General features: G+C 37.6%; 1 protein-coding gene across 2 annotated transcripts in view; it reads right to left on the bottom strand.

The window, feature by feature from the left end:
* The window catches only part of LOC117293347 (TBC1 domain family member 1-like), a 62,815-nt gene extending 40,436 nt beyond the window's left edge, over positions 1–22,379 (bottom strand). For both annotated transcript variants that reach the window (XM_033775633.1, XM_033775634.1), the window contains exons 1-3: positions 21,405–22,379; positions 19,404–20,138; positions 4,628–4,726 (exon numbers count right to left, since the gene is read on the bottom strand). In XM_033775633.1, coding sequence (XP_033631524.1) covers positions 4,628–4,726; positions 19,404–20,138; positions 21,405–22,238 — 1,668 coding nt within the window. In that variant the 5' untranslated portion in view covers positions 22,239–22,379. The remainder of the gene's footprint in view (positions 1–4,627; positions 4,727–19,403; positions 20,139–21,404) is intronic.
* Between the last annotated feature and the right edge of the window lie 3,369 nt (positions 22,380–25,748).

The following is a 25,748-nucleotide window of genomic DNA, read 5'->3' as shown; positions in this document are numbered from 1 at the left end:
GTTTTTTTCCCAGTGTGCAGTCTTACCCTAAATGAGATTGGCTATTACAGAGTAATACTCCTACTAACAGTGGGCATGGGCAAATGCAATACTGGATTCTGCAGATCGAATATTCCCCCCAGATCACAGATTTAAAAACAAATATCCCTATTAAATGTAACAGTGGACATGGACGGCAAAATGGAATTTCCGATTCTGCAGATGGAATATCCCCAGATCACGGATAAAAATAATTTTCTCCTCCAGAAGTTTTCTCTGCCTGTCCAAGACTAAACTGGGATTTGAAACCGCCTGTCTAAATATACATGTTGTCAGCTCTTCGCTGGTTAAAAATTTGGAGCGAGTGGGAGCAGAAGCATTTATTCCTCAGAGTCACATTTATCAAGTTTGGACTTAGCGTATGTGGATTTTAGATTCTGGTGCTGTCTGGAGGATTTCTTGGCGTGCCAAAATTACTTGGTTTTTTAAAGAGAACCTCCAATTCAACTGTAGCTATTAAAAAACAGTGTCAAAAAATACATGCATTGAATCTGTGGTAATTTTCTCTTTGAATCGATACTCAATAATGTGGTAATACCGTCCAGAAAGGGGATGGGGCGATGGGCTGTTGTGGATAATACAAAGATTTTTTTAAGAGCTGTTCTTAAAAAGAAAAACCCTAATTCAGACACATTTCATGCCGTGAAATGAGTTACCATACCAATTACATGAGTATCACCAAGATTACATATAACAAACATTAATTTTATTAAGAGTAAACTTCCCAATCCAACAGTAGTTCACAAAAAAAAAAAACCAACCTTGTTCACTCTGACTGATGAGCTTTGACCAAGCTGAACCCCCCCACAAAAAAATAATAATAAAGAATAAAAATAAAAATAACAACATCATCTTTACTTCTTGCTTTATTTCTATTTTTTCTTTATTTGGTCTTTCTTGTACAATTGTAACTTTTGTTTTGGTCAAATAAATAATAACAATAATAATCAACAAAACAGCAACAACTACAAAAGAAAACGAGAAAAAAAAAACAGGATTGAAGGAATCAGGACAGTAAGGTATAAATAAACAAGTTACAGAAAGGTAAATTCTGCATGCTGGGAGGTGAGCTCAACTTCAAGCTCACCGAATTTGGCTAAAATAATGTAGGTCACACAACCCCCCCCCCCCCCTCCCTCCCTGCTTCGGAGTCCGACTAGAAATAAATCTCCAATCTCAATGGCTAACCTTGTCCCTAAAAATGCCATTCGGGGCTGGATTAGGGGCTGTGATTAATTGAGATTAAGAAACAGGCTGTGGTTTGAAACTACCCACTGTGTGGAGTAAACAGGTAAATGTTGACAGTTTGTGATTCCTAGACACAGCGGCGAGGCACAGATCCCAGAATCTGTGTGGGCGAGGAAACGTGATTACTTCTCGCCGTCATTAACAAAGTATAGGAGTCGGGCAAAAGATGTGGGCGGGAAGGGGTGAGGGGTTTCAAGGAGGGGGTGGGAGACAGGCCTGAAACTTCACAGAGGCAATTGCCTCCATGCCTCTGGCCATTTGCCTCAGTGCCCTTTGGAAATATTCCAGACATTAATTTCCCTCATAGAGGTGCCCTTGGGAGAAACTGCCCTGCCCTTTACAAGATTGGAGTCAGGCCTGTGGATGGGGGCGATTAAGTGCAGGAAAACATGGTGTAGATACATGGGTCTCTCTCTGTGTCACCTATTTTTAAAATTTGGACACCACAATTCATTCATAAATATGGATACCTCTTTTCAATTTCCTGACTAAAACCCAAGCAGGTTTAAGGATTGGAAAAGGTTGGGGGTCTTACATGTAAATAGCAGGTGTACCTGTTGGCAAGGCTACAGTATCCCTGTTTAGGATCATAATTCAAAGCCAGGCAAACAGAGAGCCAAAAGTCACGTCCAAAGATGTGGCATAGCTCTCTTTCAAAGTCAGTCCGAGCTCCTATGTCATAAGCCATTTGCTTTATTAGCCTTGCTAGTTCGTAATATTACTCTCATAGCAACCCAGTTATGTTTTCTTGTTACTCGTTTGTCTTGTCTCAATGTTCGTACATTGTCTGTCTAGGCTGTCTTCTACATGAACAATAAGCCTGGGCTTAATCTGACAGCCCCATGCTCTCCTTGTGTTGGTTTTTAACTATTTTCCCTACATCTTATGTGGTTATTATTTTGCTTATTTAATATTTTGTATGTTACATCTTGAGAAGAGAAGTATGAAATAAACGTAGAATTAAAGAGTCTGACACCCAACTTGGCCTTCAGCTGACCGAACTGAAGCCACCTTCTGCTATCGCCATCACATACATCTCAAACATATCAATATCCAAGACGAGAGCTTCTTCAATAAACAGCTCACCTTACAAATTAACCCAAAGTTTAAAAGAAAAAATAGCGTATCCTCTTCGCATAGGTTTTCACACACACAAACACACACAGTGCATGTTGTTTGTTTGTTTGTTTGTTTGTTTTGTCTGTTTGACCGTTTGACCTTTTGAAAGTCAGGTAAGCTATGTCTTGTAGCAGGAAATTATGGTAGTGTAAATATCCATTTAAGATTAATTCTGTAACTAAGAAACATGGGTGTTCTGAAGCAATTGGTTCGCTCTCAACATTATCAGATAAAAAAATTAGGTGACGAAAAATTTATTTTGAGTGACTTCACATCTTGAAATTCCTCAGTCTATTTTTTTTAACTATGCAGTAACAAAGCACAAGGAGTCCCCAATGAACCAAATGAAACCTTTGCAATTAGAAATTATACTTAAAGATGCTAAACCTTTAACTCCCTTGCATGACTTATTACACTTAGTCCCCTCGCAACTTTTAAATGACAATATCCTACATAATATGTGCAAGAAGTCACTGATTAATCCAATTCTAATTTGTTTGCTACCATAACATTCTTAAAGACAGTGGACACTATTGGTAATTGTAAAAGACCAGTCTTCTTACTTGGTGTATCTCAACATATGCATAAAATAACAAACCTGTGAAAATTTGAGCTCGATTGGTCGTCGAAGTTGCGAGATATGAATGAAATATAAGACACCCTAGTCCCACGAAGTTGTGTGCTCTCAGATGCTTGATTTCGAGACCTCAAGTTCTAAACTTGAGGTCTCAAAATCAAATTCGTGGAAAATTACTTCTTTCTCGAAAACTAAGTCACTTCTGAGGGAGCTGTTTCTCACAATGTTTTATACTATCAACCTCTCCCTATTACCAAGTGAGGTTTTATGCTGATAATTATTTTGAGTGTTTACCAATAGTGTCCACTGCCTTTAAGTGATCACATAGGATCTTTCCCCACTCTTACAAAATCTGAACACCATCAGAATTTAACACATAAACTATTGGACTCTGTACGATGGTAAGAGTCAGGCTTCGAAATTAACACAAAGAACCCATGCAGTAATTGTCGTGGTCTTTCATTGTTGTGCCCTTTGCAAAGTTCCAATACAAATTTACACTGTTCTCATAGACCCCTTTACAAATAGGAAAACACAATGCATTCTGGGATAGGATGCGATGTTTTGGGATGTTCGTCACGCATAAAACGTGCATAGCTTACTCGTAAACTGTCCCAAAATGCATCATAATCACCACTTCGGGCCTATCTGTAAAAAGGGGTCTATAGAAGTACTAAGATGAGGAAAATTGCTATGGCCCATCAAAAAAAAATTCCTTCTAATCCCATGCGTAATCAGTTTACAAGTGCAGTCATCAGTCTACCAGAATTAAACAAACAGTTGGATTTTGATGGGTTTGGGGTTGGTAAGTGTGTACTCATCTACCATACTTTGTATAGAGTCACTGCCCACTGCTCAAGCAGGGTTCTCCTCGTGCAGCTAGCATACCTATCGGGCTAACACCCAAAATATTCTGGTCAATACGTTCAAAAATAATAACATTTATCAAGAGAAAACCATCTAGATTGCTCCATATTGCACAGTAGGGCTTTTAAACCAAGACAAACACTATAGTAGAAAACATTCTAAAGATCTTCTTTTAATTTAGCATGCTTTGGCCCAACATCCAAATTCTTTGTCCAGAATGCCCAGCAGTTTTGACAAATGCTGGGGAAAACCCTGTTAAGGAACTTATTCTCGGAATAGTCCCAACTCCCTTAGGGAGAAGACAACATTAGCAGCCTGGGGTTAATCAAAAACAATTACCCCCTCAGCCCTCAATACTTTTGGGTAAAGAGATGCAATTTATGATTAAGTGTCTTGCCCGTTGACATGTCTTGAATTCAAAGCCACTACATTGTGACGTCTCAGCCACCAGAAGTCTGGAGTGCACAACACTTCAAGATCAGGGACCATTCACACAAACTAGTCCAGCATGACATTCATATTTTGTCTCCACTTACTTTATATTATTTTCTAACTTCACAACACAACTGAATCATCGAAACAAACAATTTATTTAAATTTTAGAAAAATGTCTGTATCCTTCCACCACCTTTTCATTTGTTATGAAAAAAAAAACAGTCTATAATTTACTCAAATGAGATATTCCTTTTTGTTGAAATGAGTGGTGGCATGATAGTGGTGGCATGATAGGGGAAGTTTCCCTAATGTTTTTATTAAACTGATGTGTAAAGTACATACCACAGGCTCTGACTGGCACTTGAAGACATAACACATGTAGCTGGAAACGGTGGACTTCTCTCTGCAGATGAAGCCAAAGAACTCCGGCTCTTTAATGCCCTACAGAGAGAGACGACATAAAGTATAAAAACAGGTTCATTTATATCTTCAAAGAGGTGTTATTTACAAGATATATTAGGACTAGGAGACAGTAGATGAGATTTGGTGAAGTATTTTTGGAGAGATCTAAGATAGGAAGGAAATCCTAGATGGGAGAGTGCGGTGACCTTTTCCAGGAACCTGCCAAAAGGATGAGTAAAAAATTGAAACTTAAAAACTAAACACAGCAGAGATGAAGAGATGGATTGCACATTGCGTCATCGACCGCCAAATTTGACGATATACAATGGAAAAGTGCACTTGTGTTTCCGCTGCGCGCAACCTCCCAGTCAATGATAGACTTGCAGTTGCACGCATGCCTGTTTCATCAAAGATGGTGGTCAATTACGCCATGTGCAATTCATCTAAAGACAATTCCGGCAGGATCACTTTTTAAAGTGATTTTGAATTCTTGACACAAGATCCACATTTCAAAATATTATGCGGATGATCTTGGACAAGTAACTTAAAGGGGACAACATTTGGGTGGAAGCTGCGAACTTGACTGAAATGAATAAAGCCATAATTTCCAAGTTACATATTTAATAATTTCTGGTACAATGCCTCGATTGGTCGCAAGTTAACAATCCAATTGGATTCCTCAGACTAAAGACAGCATTGCTCAAGTCATATAGAAGTAAAAACTTCTGCCTTGAATCAGGTGACACAGAAACTGTCTATAGCCCGAGCAATTTAAATTTAAAAAGCCGTTCCTTGTGACTTTGCAACTCATTGGACCAGATGTTATTCGAATCTGACTTTGACCTACATGACTACACATTATTTCATTAAAATTTGAACTTGTAGACACAGCATGACAAAATATCAATAAACACAAACATGGGGTAAAAAAAAGGATACAAAAATCTAACACTGCAATGTATTTTAATTTTATATAAAAAATATATTTATATATATTTTTTTAATAAAAGAAGACAGTGACACACTAAATTCTGAGAATCTCCTTTCACAGCTAATTGAAGCCATTTGTGTATCAAAAACGTCACAATTGAGTGTGCGATTCAAATTGGAGGCCCTATTTATTAGCAGTAAAGCATCCCACACTATACGATGTGAACTACATTTTTTACACAAATGTATGTCAGTGACGTAGTAAATTATGTATGTCTTCCAATGACATTTAAAAAACCCAATATCTACGAGCCATCTTGCACACAGTATGCTTTAGAACCCGTAGCATTGAATCTCACTGATGTGCGCAAATAAGAATATAATTTGTCAATTTATTCCAGGGATGATGTCCATCTAAAGTCCTCGTTACAAATTATGCGTACGATACTAACACACAAAATGACCTTTTAAAGTTAAACATCAACATGGTGAGCAAACAGGCACAAATGGTACATGTTAAAATTGGATAGGCCTACATCACTAATTACTGCTCCTATGAGTTTGTGTGTAAATGCAATGTGTACAGGGCTGTTATGTTATAATGCATCTGTATATAAGCAACTGTGCACATTCACCGTATGACAGGAGTACATGTACCATACAATTACGCTGTGCATGTTTTCTATTTGTACACTTCATGTTTACTGTAGATGGCTTTATAATGTAATCAATAAATCAAGAAATCGAAGTGCATGGAAAATTAATCTTGATGCACACACTAAAAAGCATACAAGCTGAAATGCACACTGATGTTAACAAATAGTTTAAAAATTAGATAAAAATCAAACTTTTACATCCATAAAAAACATTCCACAGAAAACAAACATTAAGGTGTCATACATTACAAGTTGGCAAAATGTTATTTCATAATAAATTTATTAAAGACTTTTTTTTTAAGCAGTGGCCTGAACAATAGAAAAAGTACAGTACAGTACAATATTAACTTCTTGTTGTTGATAAGATTCAATATGAAAGCTCGCTAATTATACAGTTTGTACTGGACACTCAGTACCCACCCTCTAGTATTCAATCTGAAATACTGTCAAAGTAAGGAATTAATATGAGGATCCCAAACCCAAATCATCATTGCTTCATTCAAACAAACAACAAACCATGAGCATGCACAAATTTCCTTTTAAACATTATTTACAAAAATGTACGCTCGTTGCGTTAAATTGTTGGTTTCACTTAAAACTTGATGTTGATCACCTGATTTGATGACATTTTAAAATGTAGGTTGAACGGTGTTGTTTTTAAAAGATGAAAAATACAAAATTATTTTTATTTATAAATGTTCCACCCTGGAGCAGTTTAAGATCTTTCAAAGACAGTGATTTTGTAACTTCTCACATTAGGCTATATTTGTATAAATATTTGTGTGACAAATTCTTGTCTATGTTTCTGTAGGCCTATTCAACTGTTTAGATTTTTGTTATTTTATGCACAGCATAATAATACATTCCTTCAGGGACAGACAAAGCTGTGATTTCTCAACCTCCCATGGGAACTACATGTAACACCTTATTAGGCCATTACGCCAATCCTTGATGATTAATTAGCTTTCAAGTGTCAAGTAGTTTGATATTAATTATAAGCCCAGAGATTTGAGCAGCGGGGCATTAACTTATAGCATCATTACTGCTAGCACCGCCTCGTTACTGACTTAGCATCCACCGAGTCTAACTCATGGTGATCATGTAAATTTACTGCAAATGCTGAGATGTGATGACTACAGTGGTGTACAATGTGTACAGAGTAGCAGTGTGTTGGTCTCTCCTGTCAAACTGGAGTTAATAGACATATTTTCTAGTGAAAGACACCTCATTCACAGGGGATTGACAATTATTATACTTTCCTGATGGGCAAAATGAAAAATAGAATTTTTGAAATGTTGGGGTCCTGACAAGGACTTTATACTCTACAGTGTCTATTCTTGTAGTTGTGATAATCGTAACCGTCTATCCTCCTGCCAGTCGGAGACCATTTGGAGGTTGGAGGGGTTTGATTATTGCAACTACTATTCTTGCTGCCACCATGTTCATCATGTTTCCTGTATACATACAGGAGAAATCATCAAACCCTTATTCAACACTTAGGGGACAAGACGGCTATTTTTTTACTCCAGCCTATTAAAGCCCAAAATTGGTGGCTACAGTAACACCTATGACTGTAGGACGTCCTATTTACTGTTTAGCTGTAGCCACCAATCCAGATACCGCCACATTATTATACACCATTTCATTAACTGTGGCTGTGAAGTAAAGGACTCCCAGAAAAGTTAACTCAATAAAGTGAGTGAGAGAGATAAACTCCCATGAAGAAGTATTTCAGGCAAAACCCGCAAAGGGAATGAGAACCTAGTAAAATCCGCATAGTGCCCAGACAGGTTTCAAACCGGGGTCCTTCAGATGGAAGGCGAGGAAAGATACCACTGTGCCACCGGACCACCATGGAGGAAGGAATTTAGTCTAGAGTCTTTGCTCAATGACCAAATTGAGCACCATCCATTTAATGACAAATTATGTGAAGTTCTGCTTCAATGCACATGTACCAGCAAAACCATTCATTGTCTAACACCTTAGGGTACATGTAATTTTATCACCTGGATGAAAAGCCTTGCAGTCATTAAAATAATATCTGCAACACAATGTGGCAATTTCCATTGAAAGCAATACAGTGAACAGCATACACTAACGGAAATCACCCTGGAGCAATTGCAGTGATATCATCACCAACAAATCTCTTCATTGAGTGACATCTGATGGACAAAGCCATTCTGTCACTTGGCCAATGATTGCATCAATTTAAAGGGGAGCTACAACAATTCAGCATTTGAAAATTCCAGTCCAAAATTAGGGGTTGCAATGACAGACTTTTACAATCCTTTTTCAGTTCTCGCGAGCAGTGCGCATGCTCAAAACTAGGTCGAAATACTGAGCATGTGCTCGTACACTCAGAGCTGCAAAAAAGGAGCGTTATGTTTGCTGCCTCCTCTGCTGCTTTACAAGAAACTTTACAATAAGCATAGTCTCCCACTTCCCCAAAGAAAGATTTTACACATTTCTAGGAAGAACTGCATAGTCTGGGTTTTACGAAAATGATAGTGGAAGACTTGATTGCATAAAAAAAACTCAACAAGACCACAGGTCTTGTGACTCATTCATTTCACTGTACCATTTCAAACAAATTGTTAAGCATGAAAAGTCATTGGATTTAAACGGCAATGAAAACTGACTGAGGAGGCCCTACATGTTAAAATAATTAGATTTTGGCAACTTGCTTTATACTGTGACACTTGTACCTCTTTCCAATGAAAGCAATCACCTCCATGCCCTTGGTCATTGTCTTAATGTGCCCGTTGAAATGTTCCATATGCAATTTAAATTTCCGTCATAGAGGTGCCCCTTAACTTAGCATGAGGCCTGCTTTACCAGCTCCCTAGGCCTACCAATAATACACCGGTGTCTGAATCAAAACGGTTTAAAACCTATTGACTGTTACGCTTCTTGATTACCGATGCGCAGGGAACTGCTTTGCGTTCAACACGCTTAGGGAATTGATGCAATTACACACTCCATCAATTTTCATTAGGGATTCAAGGCAAAAACTACAGGTACTATATTACCAAATTAAAATAATAAAGCAGTAATCCCGGTGCTGTATCAGAGACAATGTTTTTCCAACCAGGGACTCTGAAAGCATTTTCTTCACGCAGTTCGTCACAGTTGTCATTAACTAATGAATGTGTTGAAATTACAACATTTGGAATTGATTTTTATACAAATTCTGGACATGCTCATTGCTGTTAACATTTTCATCAGCAAGTTTCAGGACATGAAACAATATCATGTAATGTTTTGTTCAAGTTAATAATTAAACTAGCATGAACAAAACATATGAAGTTTCATGAAAATATCTCTTACTGGCTTTAGAGTATAAAACTAAACACCATGCAATGTCATGGACATTACATTTCATAATTGGTAATTAAGGGCTAATTAAAACAAGTGGCAGCACCCTGTGAATAAATTTACAATGAAGTTTCTTTAAAATTGTGAATACTAACCCCCAGTTATATGTTTTAAGCTAAGAATAATTAAAATATCATCTAAAATGTAACCAGGAGGGCATAATAGACAATTGTGCCAAACATTTCCCAAAAATCACGAATTTGGCAACAAAAAAAACTTTTTTAATAAACGATGAAAAACATGGAAATCCAAGGGGAAAAAAATGAAACAAACATAGATTTGAAATCACTAGGTATCACTCTTTCTTGCTACTTTAAATTTAATTCCACAAATTTGACTTCAATTTTTTGGGCCGAGGACACTTTTTGGTGGAATTGCCCATCACTAGGTTTGCACTTTTGCATTTTCACACAGCTGCAAATCAAGACTGTAGGCCTTATGATTGCGAAGACATTATTATGGACTTTTTGTTAGAATTAAAGTTTTGTCTTGTGATTGTGTTGGTGGGGTGAAAAACACATTTTTACTAGTGTAATTGTGATTAGATTTCTTTGAATGTGAGATTACTGGCATGCTAAATTATGTGGTATTAACTTGAGTCACAAACAAAAAGTACACACTGTATTGTGTGTACATTGAAGATGTGTGTACTTTGAAGATCATTAACTTACGAAACGAATTGAAGTGAGTTACACAGTGTGAAAATCTAGCAAGCCTCACTGGTGTTTATTTGATCGATCAAAAACATACAATTCCAAATTAACTAAACTTGTCAATTATTTCCCAACGTCAGCAAATTGTTTCCCAATAGCGTTTGCCATTGCAATTCTGTTTTAATCAAGGGGAGTGCAATTGTCTGTTTGGGTAACATTGTCTCTGCTGGTGATTTTCCTTCCTTTATACCACTCCCTTGATTTCAAAACCTTCAAATGAGAAGGATGTTTAGTGTTCAGCAAACATTAGCAACTCCTTAGCAACCACTTGATAAATTTCATTTATGACCCTGGGGCTTTACAATCTAGTCTGAAGCGCTGAGAGTTGTACACATTAAACCACCCTGTGTTGGGAAGCGACTAGTAAATTATATTTTCTAAATGTTGAGTGGCAGTACAATAAAGGTCCTACATTTTTATCTATGTAGCCACTTTTGTTGAACGACCATTATTGCAGGCCTGATATTTTGTTCTTTTTAAAGGAAGGCATGTTTCCTTAGTAACGGACAACTCAAAGGCTCATCGGAGGAACACTCTAGGCTGCTTGACCAGAAATAATTGCCTCTGTAAAGTAACAGGCTTCCATGTTCTAGCATGGCTCAAACAACTGTACATACCTCCTCTCCTTACAACAACATCAACCTCGCAAACAAATCATGACACAACCCAATTAATTAAGTCCAACAATATTTGTGCAGAGGAAGGCCTACATCATCACCCAAAAAAATGTACTAAAGAGTGGACCATTTCACAGGATTCAGTTGCCTGGGTCTCAAGCCAAAGACACCCCTTCCTATGGGAACGCTAAACATCAATTCAATTTACTTCATGTTTACAAAATGTTACCAGAAACCACTTCCTGAAACAAGTGTTTTACAGCACACAAATTGAGACAGAGAATGCTAATTGCTTTTGAAAGCAATTTTTAGATACATTGAATTAAGGGAAGTGATAGACCTGATTATTAACAGAGGCAATGGAGGTAAGTTTGCCAGCATGCCCTGGGTCATTACCGCGGTGCTTGTTAATTGTCTTGCCCTCATGAACAAATCATCAATAATGGTGTTTTCCAAAGCCTCGGCTGCCAGGGGGGCTCAGTCATCAATTTTAGAGGAGTATGTACGTACTTTATTTTGCACAGTGTTTCCAACATCAAACATAGCCCACAGCCGTAGACAAAGCCTAAACCAAGGTGAGAAAAAAAGCCCCGGGTCTTAGGGGTGGGACACGTTTCCTCGTAAATACATGTGCAATCTTTGAATGAAATTCTAGAAGCAAAAATGAACACAACAACACGTACACAATGCCACATATGTCGAATAAAGGGGTGAGGTAGATGAATTCACCATATTACAATCGTGTGTACATTAGGATTAAAACAACCATTAAATACATCTTCAGGTAAGATCTTTGCAGTCAGTCGCAAGTAATGCAGTATTGCAGAAATTTTGATTGATTTATTTTTTAATGCATCCAATGAAAAGAAAAAGAAGTCAAACAATATCCTGTATGTCTTTGCTTCAGTAGGCAAGACAAACGTGAACAAAATAAATCATTACATTGTATAAATAAATAAAAACATGTTTATTGCATAGAATTTTAGCAGCCCATTTCATTCAAACACACTTTATTAGGTGACATATTTATGTCCCACATAGTTTGAATAAATGTAGACATAAAATTGATTTAATGTCCACATAATCGATTTAATATAATGTTTTTGTGTACACATTAAATTTATTTATGTGGATTAACATGGACAAAAAAATGATTTAGTGTACATAGAAATAAAATTGATTTAAAGGAACACGTTGCCTTGGATCTGACAAGTTGGTCTATAAAAAGCGTTTGTAACCGTTTGTTATAAAATGCATTTAATTGAAAAGATGTTTTAAAAGTAGAATAGAATGATCCACACAAATTTGCCTCGAAATTGCGAGGTTTTCCTTTTACTTTGCGAACTAACACGGTCGGCCATTTGACTCTCATAAATGGCCGACCGCGTTAGTCGACGAGGTAAAAGGAAAACCCGTGCAATTTTGAGGCACGTTTGTGTGAATCATTGTATTCTACTTTTACAACATCTGTCTAACCATATATGCATTTTATAACAAACGGTTACAAACACTTTTCAAAGACCCACTCGACCAAACCAAGGCAACGTGTTCCTTTAATGTAGACATACAACTTATTTATAAGTGTAGACCAAAATTTATTTGATGTAAATTATACAAATTACAATATGTGTACATATTATATAATTATTGTTTTCCCCTCTGGCTTCCTTGCCTATCTTCAGGCCTGTCTCAACTGGTGAATTATTGACAAATTTATTATTTATTATTGGCATATTTGAAAACAGCAAGCGGCCATGAGCACATAATACAATTTACAAATGATTTGATAAGGGGGCTGCATTTGTTTAGTTTTGGAGTTTTACAATATATAGCCATTCTTAGTAATAAAATTGTTTTTGTTTGTGCTCACAACATGCATAAATGCATATTGTACGAGTCAAGGTAGGGCAGTACAGGTAAACCCCTTTCCTTTTTTTACCAACTTGATGTCATCCCTTCCATATGGGGTAATCTATTTACCCCTGTGGACCTGCTATAATGCTTGTTGTTAGGCTAGACTCTAGACACTATTTCCTGAACAGGAGGCATGACCAATTATATGAGCCAATTGAATCAATTTGGGCTTGTTTTTTTTTCTTATATTTTCTTGATATTTCGTTTTTTAAACATATTCCAAGGGTTTTTACAACTCTATTGCAAAATTGTTTACAACTTGTCAAAGTGAAGCATTGGGGAAGTCCCATTGGCCTTTCTACGTACCCATGGGCACCTAATAAAGTTTTGGGAAACCCCTTCCCAATTATAGGGTCCTGTTGCAACCTTCACAAACTGCTTACACTTTGTATTTTTTAAGGGTAAATTTGTTGCTAATGCATGCCTTTCAAACCAAAACTCAAAGCATCTAGAGCAAGGCCATCTAATGTAACATTCAACACATCATACTTAAAATGGTATGTAGGCGAATATATTATTGAAACAGATGCAGAATCTTGCATTAGATTGAAGGCCTAAGGGCTGTTGTTTAAGCTAGATGATGCAAAACATTCAAATGGATAACTGAACCAAGACGAGAAAGGGATAGGGTTATAATTCTCAAAATTAATGGCAATCAAAACTTTCTTGGTTAGTCAGCTTTCAAAGGCATCTAGAGAATCATTTCGCTTTGAAGTAATGTAGCTATGATCGCAAACAAATTTTAATCTGAGAAATGTTTCTGTCAGAAACGTTTCTCAGATTGTGTGTTCCAATTGTGGACTTTTTTTTCCTATACAATAATGTATACATTTACATAGAAGTAAAATAATCTAATGTTAGAAATCCAAAGGTTTATTTGCCTTTAACTGAAGTAAAATGGTTGGGATCTTTTAGAGAGACATTATTCATCCATGGAGGTAGATCCATAGCATTCCATTAGGAAGGGACACTATCAAGGTGGCATACTGTAATTGTACATTGTATGTAAAGATTGGTACGTTAGGGATACTACAGGGAGCCCTGCTGGGGGTTTTTCTTGAGAACTTTCATTACAGTTACACGGAACAGCAGGTGTGCATTGATTCAATTTAAAATGTTGACACTATTTTACATGCAACCTAGAATGTGCAAAAACTTATTTTGTAAAAGAGAAATGATGTTGAAGAAATAAACTGCTGCATCAAATGAAAAGTGTTGCTATTTTTATTACTTGTAGCCTACTGAAAGGTTTTGTTGTAGCATTTCTTTTGTAATTTCTTTTTGTATGATACTATGGTTGAGCTGGGCAGTAAATAGTACGAAAACTAGTTCTTAGGCCCTCCCAATATTGTAAACCAGCAGGTGTGTCTTGGAAGACTTTAGCTTAAATATTTACCACTTGGACAATTGATCAGTTAGTATTTTTTAAATGAATGCGTTGGTTCAATACTGATAAACGTGTCACTCTGAAACCCCTGCACAGGGTAATGCAAGACGGGCCGTACGGGCGTTAAGTGCTGACTAAAGCGTTGAGATAAAACGGCCTATAGATGGTGTCATCTTTAACATCTTCTATGTACTGTTTCATCACACAGTGGCCATGACTGCGGCTTAGTGTGGATTTCCATTCAGCAAAATTCCCCAAGGCATTATACTAGGCACATAAGTTTTTAATGGGGTCCAGCTTAATTTCAAATGTGCATTTGAAAACAAACAAGTTATCATTGTCAAGCTGGTTTAGCTAGAGTGTCTTTTCTGCTCTTTTAAATAACTTTCCATAAAAATTAACCCTAAAATCCCATTAAGAGAGTGATAAATACTAGGATCCTTTCTCAAGTCTGACAAAATCAAGGACTTTACAAAAACACCATAGTATTTTTACTCTTTAAAATGGAGGTAATGCTTGGCCCCAAGTATAAAGCGAAACAGTTGTACTCATATACTACTGTGCATATTATCAGCAAGGTTTTGGTATAAGGGTCAAAATTTACTGGAAATCTAAAACCCGGGTATACAATTGTTCAACATCAATAATGTAAAAACACTACAGGGTGTCCAAATTTAAAACGGGCCAAATGCAGAATCAAACTCAGATGTTTGATTTTGATGGGTCGGGATAGTTCTAGGATTTTAACCCAAAGTTTAAGAAAAACCGTTTTGTTTGGCAAAATTCTGCGTAACAAGGAAGTCAATTGTGCCAAAAGGAAGGGACCTTGTTTAATGTATATTGCAGGAAACGTAGGCGGGACACATGTAATGCCAATGTAATTGTGACCTTCAATGATTTTGAGATCCAAAATATCAGCAGATAAAAACTAAGTAAAATGTTTGTTTTTGATGATTTGTAGTTTCAAAGTCTCATCCCAGAAAGACAATAAAATACCCCGATTGAGTTTGTCCAACTAATCAATGGTAACATGCCTTCAGATATTATTATTCTTCATAAGGAAAAGGACTTTCTCAATCAACATCAGAATGGCTGGGGGACATTGGTGGCACCATTCCAAACAGCCCAATTTCATAGAGCTGCTAAGCACAACAATTTGCATAGCATGAAATTGTTGCCTTGATAAAAACAGGATTACCAAACAAAAGTCCACATGATTTTCAGGATAAGCAAACAATAGCTGAACACCTGTAATAAGCAAGAAATGGAAATTTGGTTGGTAGGCCTAATCCTGTTTTTGTTCAAGGAAGAAATTTCATGCTAAGCAAAATTTTGTGCTTAGCAGCTCTATGAAATTGGGCCCTGGGCCGAAAAGTCTATGAAATGAAATCCTACAATGTAGTCAACCCACATGTAACATGCATACACACAGGGTCCGATTTCGTCTCCACATTATGGACCCATGGCAACAAAGAAAGCAAATAAAAAATTTAACAAGTTTTGACTACCACTACTAGCAAATTATACAGATGGAAAAGTACATGGAATGCTGTCAAATCAATCTTGAAACAAAGTTATCATTCTTTGAAAGATTGTAAAAGACCATTGTCCAAGTTGCACAAAGGGTCCTTTAAGCAACTTTCTAAAAACACTGATGTAAAAACCACATGTTGTTCTTCTGGATTCAGAACCAATGTCAATGTCTGGAAGTCCACACTACACATTGGCATTGCAGAGTTTGCTTTGCCAAGCATAACTTGACGTTATTTGCAATAAACCTGATGAGAAGTTTAACTGCGCTAAAATAAACAAGTCAAATTTGACCTGTGCAAACAGAAATGAAACTTATTGCTGCTTCATCCTTCAGTCATGTGGTTTATAGAAATACAAGATCAACATGTGCCTAGGTAGGAGCTCATTTTGTGCTCAGTTGAGTGAGAAATTTACATAAAAAACAAATAAAAATGGGCAGCCAAAACGGGATTGCATCTTGAAATCTTGATAAAACAAGACAGTGTTACTTCAAGTAATATTGAACCTCTAGTCTAGCTGTCTGACAATATTTTGTTGAAATGAACAACATGCACACTGTTTGTTTTGAAATGTTTTGTCGAAAAGCATGATTTAAGTAAGTGAAAATAACAGAGTCACTACCACATAGTTTTAAGATGTTTTTTATGAAACATGATATGAAATGTAGAAACTGGAAGTCCATGAACACCCATGGACAAATTTCAAATCCGAAACCATTTTTGGAGGTTTCCTTTACACGTGTCTGCTTTTCTTTCTTTTGTTCTTGTCTAGGTTTTTTTCCCCTTCTTCTCTGATTAATGATTAGGAGCAAGAATGCATGCAAAGACTTTTCCTGTAAAACTCAGAAAGCATGCAAAATAGTGCTTAAATTTACAAAATGCCTAGTACTTGTTCTTCATCAGAAACGATTAACTGCTTTTAACTGTTTTCAAACCGCAAACAAAAACTTATAGCTTATAAACTTTACAAAATCTGCCAAATTTGGCTCATTTAAGAACCACCAAATTTTCCACAGTACCTAATAAATCAAACTACAAAAATACTGTCTAGTTGAAACTATAACAAAATTGTCAAAAGTACCAGCATCAAACCAACCACAATTTTAAATTCAACCTCAAAGGATCAATGTTTCACTACTGACCAAATTATAAAAACGCGGATGGGAAATCTTGCCAGCTGAAAAGGCACGACGAACACCATTTGGATAGTAACACAATTGGAGTCCCCCTGTTTTTAAGCACCTGTAAGCAATATTTATCACGTTCGCACAGAGTGCCCGCGTATCTCCAACGCAAATTCCTCTTACGTGTATTGTCCAAAGACTACGTCACTGCCTCTCACTAAATTAAAGCCCCAGACAGCAGCCACAGGCTTCAAGGCAGTAACTACTGTTATAAAGAATTACTCTGAATATTACAATTAATCTTAGATAGCATGCGTTGACGCCGGCCCGCTACACAGCAGTTCCAGAATGTGATATGATCTACATTGTGCAGAGGAATTGCCTAGCCTATCCTTCCTGTTGGGGGAGGATGTGGGATCAAATTACAGTAATGTCAAATAGTAGCAAGGATTCCTGAAGTGTTGCGCGCTTGTTTAGGCTGTTCTTTATTGACTGTCTTGGCTCAGTACATACCCCGGCTCAATAGTGAGCAGAATTGATAGATTGTTCCGTCTTCAGACCGTTGTGATTCCTGTGTAATTAACCTTGTTGAAACTTGAAAGAAGTATACCATAGACTCATCATAGAGGCAGAAGCCTTACATATTCCAAAAGTCAGTCCAAATGAAATAGAAAAGCTTTTTAAAAAAAGATGAAACTCCCTCAAATAAATGTCTTTTTACCATAATAAAAAGTCAGTATATAAAATTAAGCAAGAATTTTTTTTAATAATAAATCTGGTATAATAAAAAAAGAATTCCCCTTATAAAAACACAACGAACTACAGGGTGATGGCTGCAAACAAAAACAATTGGTCTAATTTACAGTATAAAATACTGTACTCGGCAATTGTCAACTACTCGAGTACCATTTTGATGGTACTTTTACTCAATTTTTGTACTCAGCTAGCAAAGTACTCACACTCAAAGTCCATACACTCAATATTGAAAATAACCCACTACACAAGGTCATACTTGATACTTGACAGAAAATGCGCTCAGCAGACTCGATATTCGTCAAATCATGGTTGTCTAAATACCCCATAGGTAAGCCATTGTACCCATACTCTAGTTGGTCACGTATTCAAATGTTTTCATACAGCAATGACCAGTGGTCCTTGCTCTATGGTTAAACACAATGGTTGATTTTGAAGGATGGCAATAAACTCACCATATCAATGACACAATGTACATTTAAAGTTCAGTTTTCCATACCCAAAGCCAGCACTTGCAAACTGTTGTTGCGGTTTCTTTCTTTTTTCCATTTCAAGTTAATTTTTACTTCCTTCAACAATTTTGTCAGGATATATTCATCGACAGTCACAGACAAAGCAGGGGAGAATTCACATTCAAACACATTAAGCTCAGCCAATTAACATATAATGCATGGCCTTACACTATAGACCTATCGACACTTTAGAATACAAACATGAATGTGGTTTATGGCATTACTTAGAATGAGAAACTCACAGATCAGTCTGACTAATGTGAATACAAAGCAACTATGGTTGAGTGAGTAATGGTTCAGGCACATTACTTATAATACCAATGTCCATGTCAGAAGAGGGGAAAAAACACCAAGTGTGCACCAGCACGTACGCAAGAACTACATCTGTTCGCACTGGAAATTCATGAACTATAATTAGGCTGATTAACAATAACATGTTACCCTACAACACATTTTAACCATTTAGGAACTATCCACATACTGATCAACCAAACCAAATTATTATGGTTAGTGCGAAATAAGCACGAATCTTAACAAATCTAATGAATTCTGATTTGAACAGTAATGGTTTTCTCAGAAGAATGACCACACGCACTTTGGACATTGAACTAAAATATAAACCCATCAAGGACAGTATGCGTAAATGTACATTACAGTGTAGTATAGACTACACATGTACATTGTAAGCTATAAATTTGCCCAATTGCACGGCATGGTAAAAGATGGTATGGTTAAAAACTTCCATTGCCTGAAATTCTATAGTTTTGAGAAATAAGTAAAACAATTTGTTTTGATCTCGCAGCAAAAACCTGATGATTGAAAACAGTGTTAGTATTAGTTTTTTCCCCAAACATTTTTCACAAAATCGCATGGCCACTTGACTTAAACATTCTTAGGTTTGTTGTTTTAGGGATGGGTCACTCAAAGTGCAAATACTCAGGCCTGGATACCCCATGAAGGTAACGAAGGTGAACGCCTTCATGCCCCGGCCTGGTCACTGCCTTCGTGCCCTTTATACGCTCTGGCAGTAGAAATTTTAAACCTCCTCATAGGGTGCCCTTTACCAAAGAGAGAAAATGCCTCGGTGCCCTTTCCGTTTCCAAAAGCGACGCATACGCTGAATACTGGTATTCAATTATTACCAATTGATTGTCTGCATTCTTAAACAACACACCAGAACAATATCAAGTATTTGAAACTCACCTGTGAGCAAAAGGAGATGTCATTGAACTTCTTGGTGAGCATGAAGGATTTCTTGTCTGGGCTAATAAGAGTCAGCATTGTCTTGCCAATCTGGAAGAGCATTGTGCGATTATGTCCACTTGTTAGCACTTTAGTCTCTGCTGAAGTCGTGGAGGTCGTTGACGAAGCCGAGGATAAAGTATCTCCATATCCTCCGTCCAGATGTTTCAGCATTCCAGCCCCGGCCGAACTTACTCTGTCCCTAGTGACTGGCGACAACAGGACATTGGCCATGTCTTTCTGGCTGGAGCGGCTACCAATGCTGTCCCCATCAGCATCTGGATTGAGAGGGGACGAGGTAATAGACTCAGAGCTGACTGATGATGCAGTGTCCTCCATACTCAGTCTGTCGGTGTCTACCGAGGCTGTCGCCATAGACGCATCATCACTGCTCGGCGATATTATTCCATTCTGATCTCCGCTTGAGAAATGACGTTTACGCGTCACGGCCAATTTCTTCTTTTTGGTTTCGATTTCGTGTACATTGAATTTCTCGATGGTGTCGTCGATGAGGGTGGGCGGGGCGCGCTTGTGCGAGACGGTGACCCGTCCGCAGTACAGTACCTCAAACATGGTTGCATTGTTGATGCGTATGTTCTCAATGGCCTCAACTCCAGCTTTCTCTTCCTCACTGACGAGATTGTACTTCATGGCTTCCTTGGATGCATCGCGTACGTTTACAGCAACCTGATGCACCTGCAGAAAATTGATTATTTTGTGTTATTCAACAGAACACTGTTCTACACACTACAACCTAATCAAGGAAGCACTTCCTTTTAACAACAACCTTTAACAAGTTAGATATTCTGCATTTACTGTACATGTACACCAAACAAGCAAATGTAGTTTTGAAAGCACATAGTAAACAAAAAGTAGTATTGACTTTCAGTGAAAAATATAAATTCTTCTTCATACACGGTGACAGTGTGCAGATAAAAACTTGTGTCACACTCAAGTTTAAATAGTTGCGATAACGTAACCCTCCTGCCGACGGCGGAGCCGAAGGGGTTCGCCGTCGGCAGGAGGGTTACGCAGAGCTATTGCAACTAAAGTTTAAAGTGCTTTCAGACAAGAGTTGGCCGTACTTTGTATATTTTAGGCCATGTCAGAAGTAGGCTACATACACACAGCTGTCAATTAAAGCCGTGTTCCCAATTAGAACAATTAAAAACCACTCTTCCGGGTACTGCCCACCATACTTGATTCATGAACATCACCCTCAATCCTTGCTGCACACTTGCCATTTAAAGACTTTGGAAGGAATATTCCCTCCAAATTCTTTGAAAATATGTTGATCAAATACATCAAGCGCACAGGCAGTTATTTAATTTAATTAAGCAGACTAGTGAAATTATGAAGCACTGCTTGGCAGACACTCATTGTATGCACTGAATACAACCATTTACCTCTAATAATAGGTTAGAAACTGGGCTGGAGCAATCTTTTTCTTTACCACTACCCTCCCCCTTCCCCAACATGAAAACTTGTTTTCTCCCCTAATGAGGGCCCATTGTGTTGGTGACGTGTGTAGACTTTGGCTGTAATAAAATTATATCAAGTAGCGTGCAGAACTTCAAATCCTGACATGATAAAGTGATTCAAGTTCTATCAATAGCGTAAGAATGCACAATTTGTAAATCTTCAGTCAACAGGAATAACACAGAACAATTAATTCTATTAAAACACTTTTTCTACTGTGTAACATGGAAGGAAGCTTAGCCCCATGATATCTTTTCCATTTTGGCATAAGACCATACAGTTATATAAATTCAGTAAGTCTGTTTTTGTTAGTTGGCAAAAGGAGCAATTTTCAGACACCATAATTTAAAATCACAGCAAATGTGTAGAACACTCTGACTAGAATTTTGTTTTAAAAATTTCAGCCATAACAAACTTCCTGTACTGCATGCAGGGAAGACAGTAATTTTATAATAACTAAAGACAATGTTTACTATTTCTTACCACATCTGGATCAGATGTTTCAAAGACAAAACATGTGAAGTTAGAATCACTCTCGGATCTCCACAGATACGCAAAACATTTCTTGTTGTGGCCCCGCGAGAAACGTGTAATGTTCTGCGGAAAATGCTCAAAGACGATCGAGCCTTTACTCTCCGAAATGCCCAGTACTCCCCTCGACGACACCTGCAGGAAGATGTTTTGGACATCTCTCCTCGCTCGGCGCAGCTTATCGGCCAGAAACCATGGCAGCATCGGCTGAGTGATACGTCGATCCAATTGCACATTCCCGTAATACTTCATCTTAAAGAAAGCTTTGGCATTTCCATCGATCACATCCCTACCACCCGTCACGATGACTGGGTGGAGATCCAGCATCTTGCTCCGTCTATCTCTGGGGCTTATCTCCAAGGATGTGCGCATCTTCACTTTGCTGGGATCTAAGGTGCTACCATCCATGATGCTATCATCACTCTCCTCCAGATTCACAACTGATGTGTTTGAAAATGAGGTTGTACAAGATGATGTTGTGGCATTATTGTTGCTACCCGAGTCCGGTGAAGGAGTGAGTGCTACTGGCATCTCTTCTTCACTGATTGTAAAAGGTTCAGGTACAATGTGACAAGTGCTATAAAGCTTCTCTGCGTTATCACCCGGGAGATTTTTATTGCGTGTACTGTCCACGGACAGAGTTCTATCAGGTGCGGCGTTTATAGCACCCTGATGACTCGGCGGCTGAGCCTGCTGATGTTGTTGTTTACCAACTACTCCCGTTCTCAAACCACTGTCCAAGGACAGTGCTTTTTTGGTTGTACCTAGGCGTACAGGCTGGGACATACTGAACCTTTTGGCCGTCACCGGCGTGTACTTGAGCTTGTTCTGTAGTTCAGGGGAGAATTCCCTACCGTCTTGGTATGACACACAAGACAAGGTGACTCATAATGCACCTCCAACCGTTTCTGTAATGCCATGCGAGCGGGTCGCCATTTTCATAATACGGTGTGTGTGCGGTCCGGTCGGCCCCACACCAGAGAATGCAAACAACGCGTATAGAGGAAACCGTTTCTGATTGTGTGTTAATTATTCTTTAACCTTATTTCCCAACTCAAACTCAAGTCAAATTAAAAGTTATTGATTAAAAAATTCAATTTATGCTACAGACATGTATTTTTTAATACTATTTCACACGGGAACTGCCCCAATAAAATTGACGCGAACTACACGGTCATAAATGAAAACCCACTTCGGTGTAAATCCACCCCTCGTAATTTTTAAGTGGGTGATAACGATCATTGTTCCGACTATAACGGTTTTTATTGTTCGCAAAAAGTCCCTCCTGAGTTCTTTTTGTTTTACTTCTAAGTGCTTCTAACACTATAATCACTCCATAAATGATGGAAAGGCTTAAATCGAGGACAATCTTGCTGTTTTATTTGTTTGTTTTGTTTATTTAAAACTTTAGGGGAATCCCAGTGAGATTAATACTGAGGAAGCCTTTTTTTATATTATGGTCATCAAAATTTGGATATTTTTACACGTGATCACACCCCCACAGGGCCAGCTGTTGCATAGGTCGAGTGGGACACATTGTCAAGAGGGAAATGACGTCAGTATAGGGTGACAACTCAAGGGGGGGGGGAGAGAATTATAAAATTTGAATGTCATACATTAGTTGAAATAAAAAAATACAGGCACCTTACCACCTTATATGCGCACGACCCCGCCCACCCCATCGACCAGAGTCAAAAATGTCACCCGATGGTTCTCTCCACCTACCTCTCAACCGGAGAGTCTGTCATTAATCATACCATAAAAAGTTTCAATAAAAACAACCTTTTTTTTGCTGGTCACTGACAGGAGAAATAAACATAATGCGTAATACAATGCGAAAGTCCCCATCACAAAAATAGCTATTATGATCAATGAACATTCCTGCGCGATATCATCACCCCTATAGACCCAGTATGTATGTTGATCTGGCGGTGGTGTTTACGGCAAAATCACCGCAGGGAACGCTGTGTGTTGTGATGATGATGACGCATGCAGAACTTTAGAAGCGTCAAACCGGGGAAAGGCATCGATATAGGTTCTTGGGCACATGAGTTATGGCACACTCCCACCTAAAAATAAGATCTTGTAACGACAGAGAATGGTGTGCTTGTGTTTCATAAACATGGCACACCTGCAGTTGGGGGATATGGGTTCAGCCAATTTGAAAGCTGGAAAACAAACAAACAACCTATGTTTTTTTCACACGCATCGAAATCAAATACTTTCACAATGCTTATTCATACATCAGCTGTGTCTCGGCATACATGAATTTTACACTGAAGATTCTTCAAGACAATTTCACCCTAAACTTGATCATCTGAATGCATTCCAATCTGTTTGCCTGCTCGAAAAAAAAAATAATAATACAAAAGATAGGCCCAATAAAAACTAAATCTTGCGCGTTACTTTCCAATCAACTTTACAAAAACCATGTCATACGAATCGTTGTTCACAAGTGCTTGCGTCTTCTTCTTAAAGTTCATCAAAGATGGGCACCAATTTGAGAACTCTATTGGCTAAATTTCAATTTAACAATCTAGCATCGTTACCCAATGTTTACAGATCGTCCGTTTGAAAGCTAGAAAAATGTTTGATAGGAACAGAAAAATGCGACTATTTGCAGACTTTAGTTTATAATTATCTTAATTGAATTGTTGTCTTCAATCTGTAGTCGCTTCCTCTGGTCTAACATTGTCATCACAAATAACGCCTTGCTGTCCATAACACAGGAAGTGGCCGTCTGGTCGACTGTGATGACGCATAATTATTGTCAACTATTGTTGTTGTTAAGATGCTAATCCCACAGTTCACCAAGTTATTATCAATCGTATAAAAGCGTTTGAAAACGCAGTCCTGAGGAAAGTTGTATACGCCTAAATAAGCTCAAGGTCCTGATAAATAATTAAATCCGAAACGTAAAGGGAAAATAATGTCATTTGAGTTCGATCCGATCAAGACAAACATAAGAGAAAACTTATTTGGGGGTACTCTCTTTTGATTACGGTGAAAACAAAGTTTATTCAATATTTTGTTTGGATAGAAAATTCTCTTTTTTTGTGCGGTGATGGTCGGGGGGGGGGGTGACATTTGATAGTCCAAATGATGGATTTGCTCTTCCAAAATCAAGCATCTGAAACTCTCTTTAAGTGAAAACGATGGATACATTTATTGGCAATAATATTGACCACAAAGTGATCCCAAACTCAGACAGATTTGATTTGATAACATGTGGTTACAGTTGTTGTTTGCTTGGGCAATACAGCATGACTGGACCGCAGTCTATAGTCGGAGAGTGCCAAGGCCAAAACCTCAGAATAATGCCCTCACAGAACCAGAAGAAAGGGCATGGTTAGAGAACTGTGTGTCAGTTGAAGACTATTGTTATTTTGTCAAGAAAATGAGACCACGCCCAATGAAAAAACAAAACATTTTGGGCTAACATTAAGGTGTGTTCAAACTCTTTTGTTAACATGGGGAAGCGAGAATAGTTAGTATTGGCTGTTGCAAATCGCTCACAGAATAAATTGATATGGTATAAATGCACAAAAAAAACCAGTTAAATGTGCTGAAGTTACGACCCTAAAGCAGAGTCTTCTTCTTTAATCAATTACACTTTAAAGAAAATGCCTTTAATTAGTCTGTCACTTCTTCCCGAAATTCACAAAATAACAAAACAAAATTAAATACAATTTAAAACTATTTCAGCAAATAAACCAAAATCAAAATAATATTACTCTCCATTTCAGTTTTTATAAATAAATATTAACTTTTAAATAATAAACAGCCTATGTATTATACACAGTTCATGTCCTGCAGAAAAAAAAGATAAATTTAGCCTCTTCCTGAAATTAGGATATTTATGTCTTGTTTATACCACCTCAAAAACTGTCAGCCTCTGAACAAACACAATAATAGTATACAAAGCTTATATCCTTTCTCTATGAAACGATTATACTCAGAAGTTATAAATCGCTATATATACAGGTCTACAGATGTCCCATTACAACTGGTATATGCCAAGTATAATTATGCTGAGTTTTGAGATGTATTAATAAAGCACCCTGAAAGTGTTTACGAGGCAGAGCTGCCAACATTTGTCTCCTGCAACCAGGAAGATTTTTTACAACAATCAGGGAGTTATTTAGAATTTCAATAAATCAATAAGAACAATTTTCATAATCAGGAAGTTTTTCAAATGTGTTCATCAGAGCATGAAAATGTTGGTTTATTTTCAGTTGGAAGCTCTGACGAGGCGATATAGTACAATCTGCAGATAACCATGCCAGAAACAAAGGG

This window comes from Asterias rubens, chromosome 8 (genome assembly GCF_902459465.1).
Source record: "Asterias rubens chromosome 8, eAstRub1.3, whole genome shotgun sequence".
Taxonomy (NCBI): domain Eukaryota; kingdom Metazoa; phylum Echinodermata; class Asteroidea; order Forcipulatida; family Asteriidae; genus Asterias; species Asterias rubens.
The sequence above is the reverse complement of the archived record's forward strand: the minus strand, read 5'-3'. Positions and strand labels throughout refer to the sequence as shown.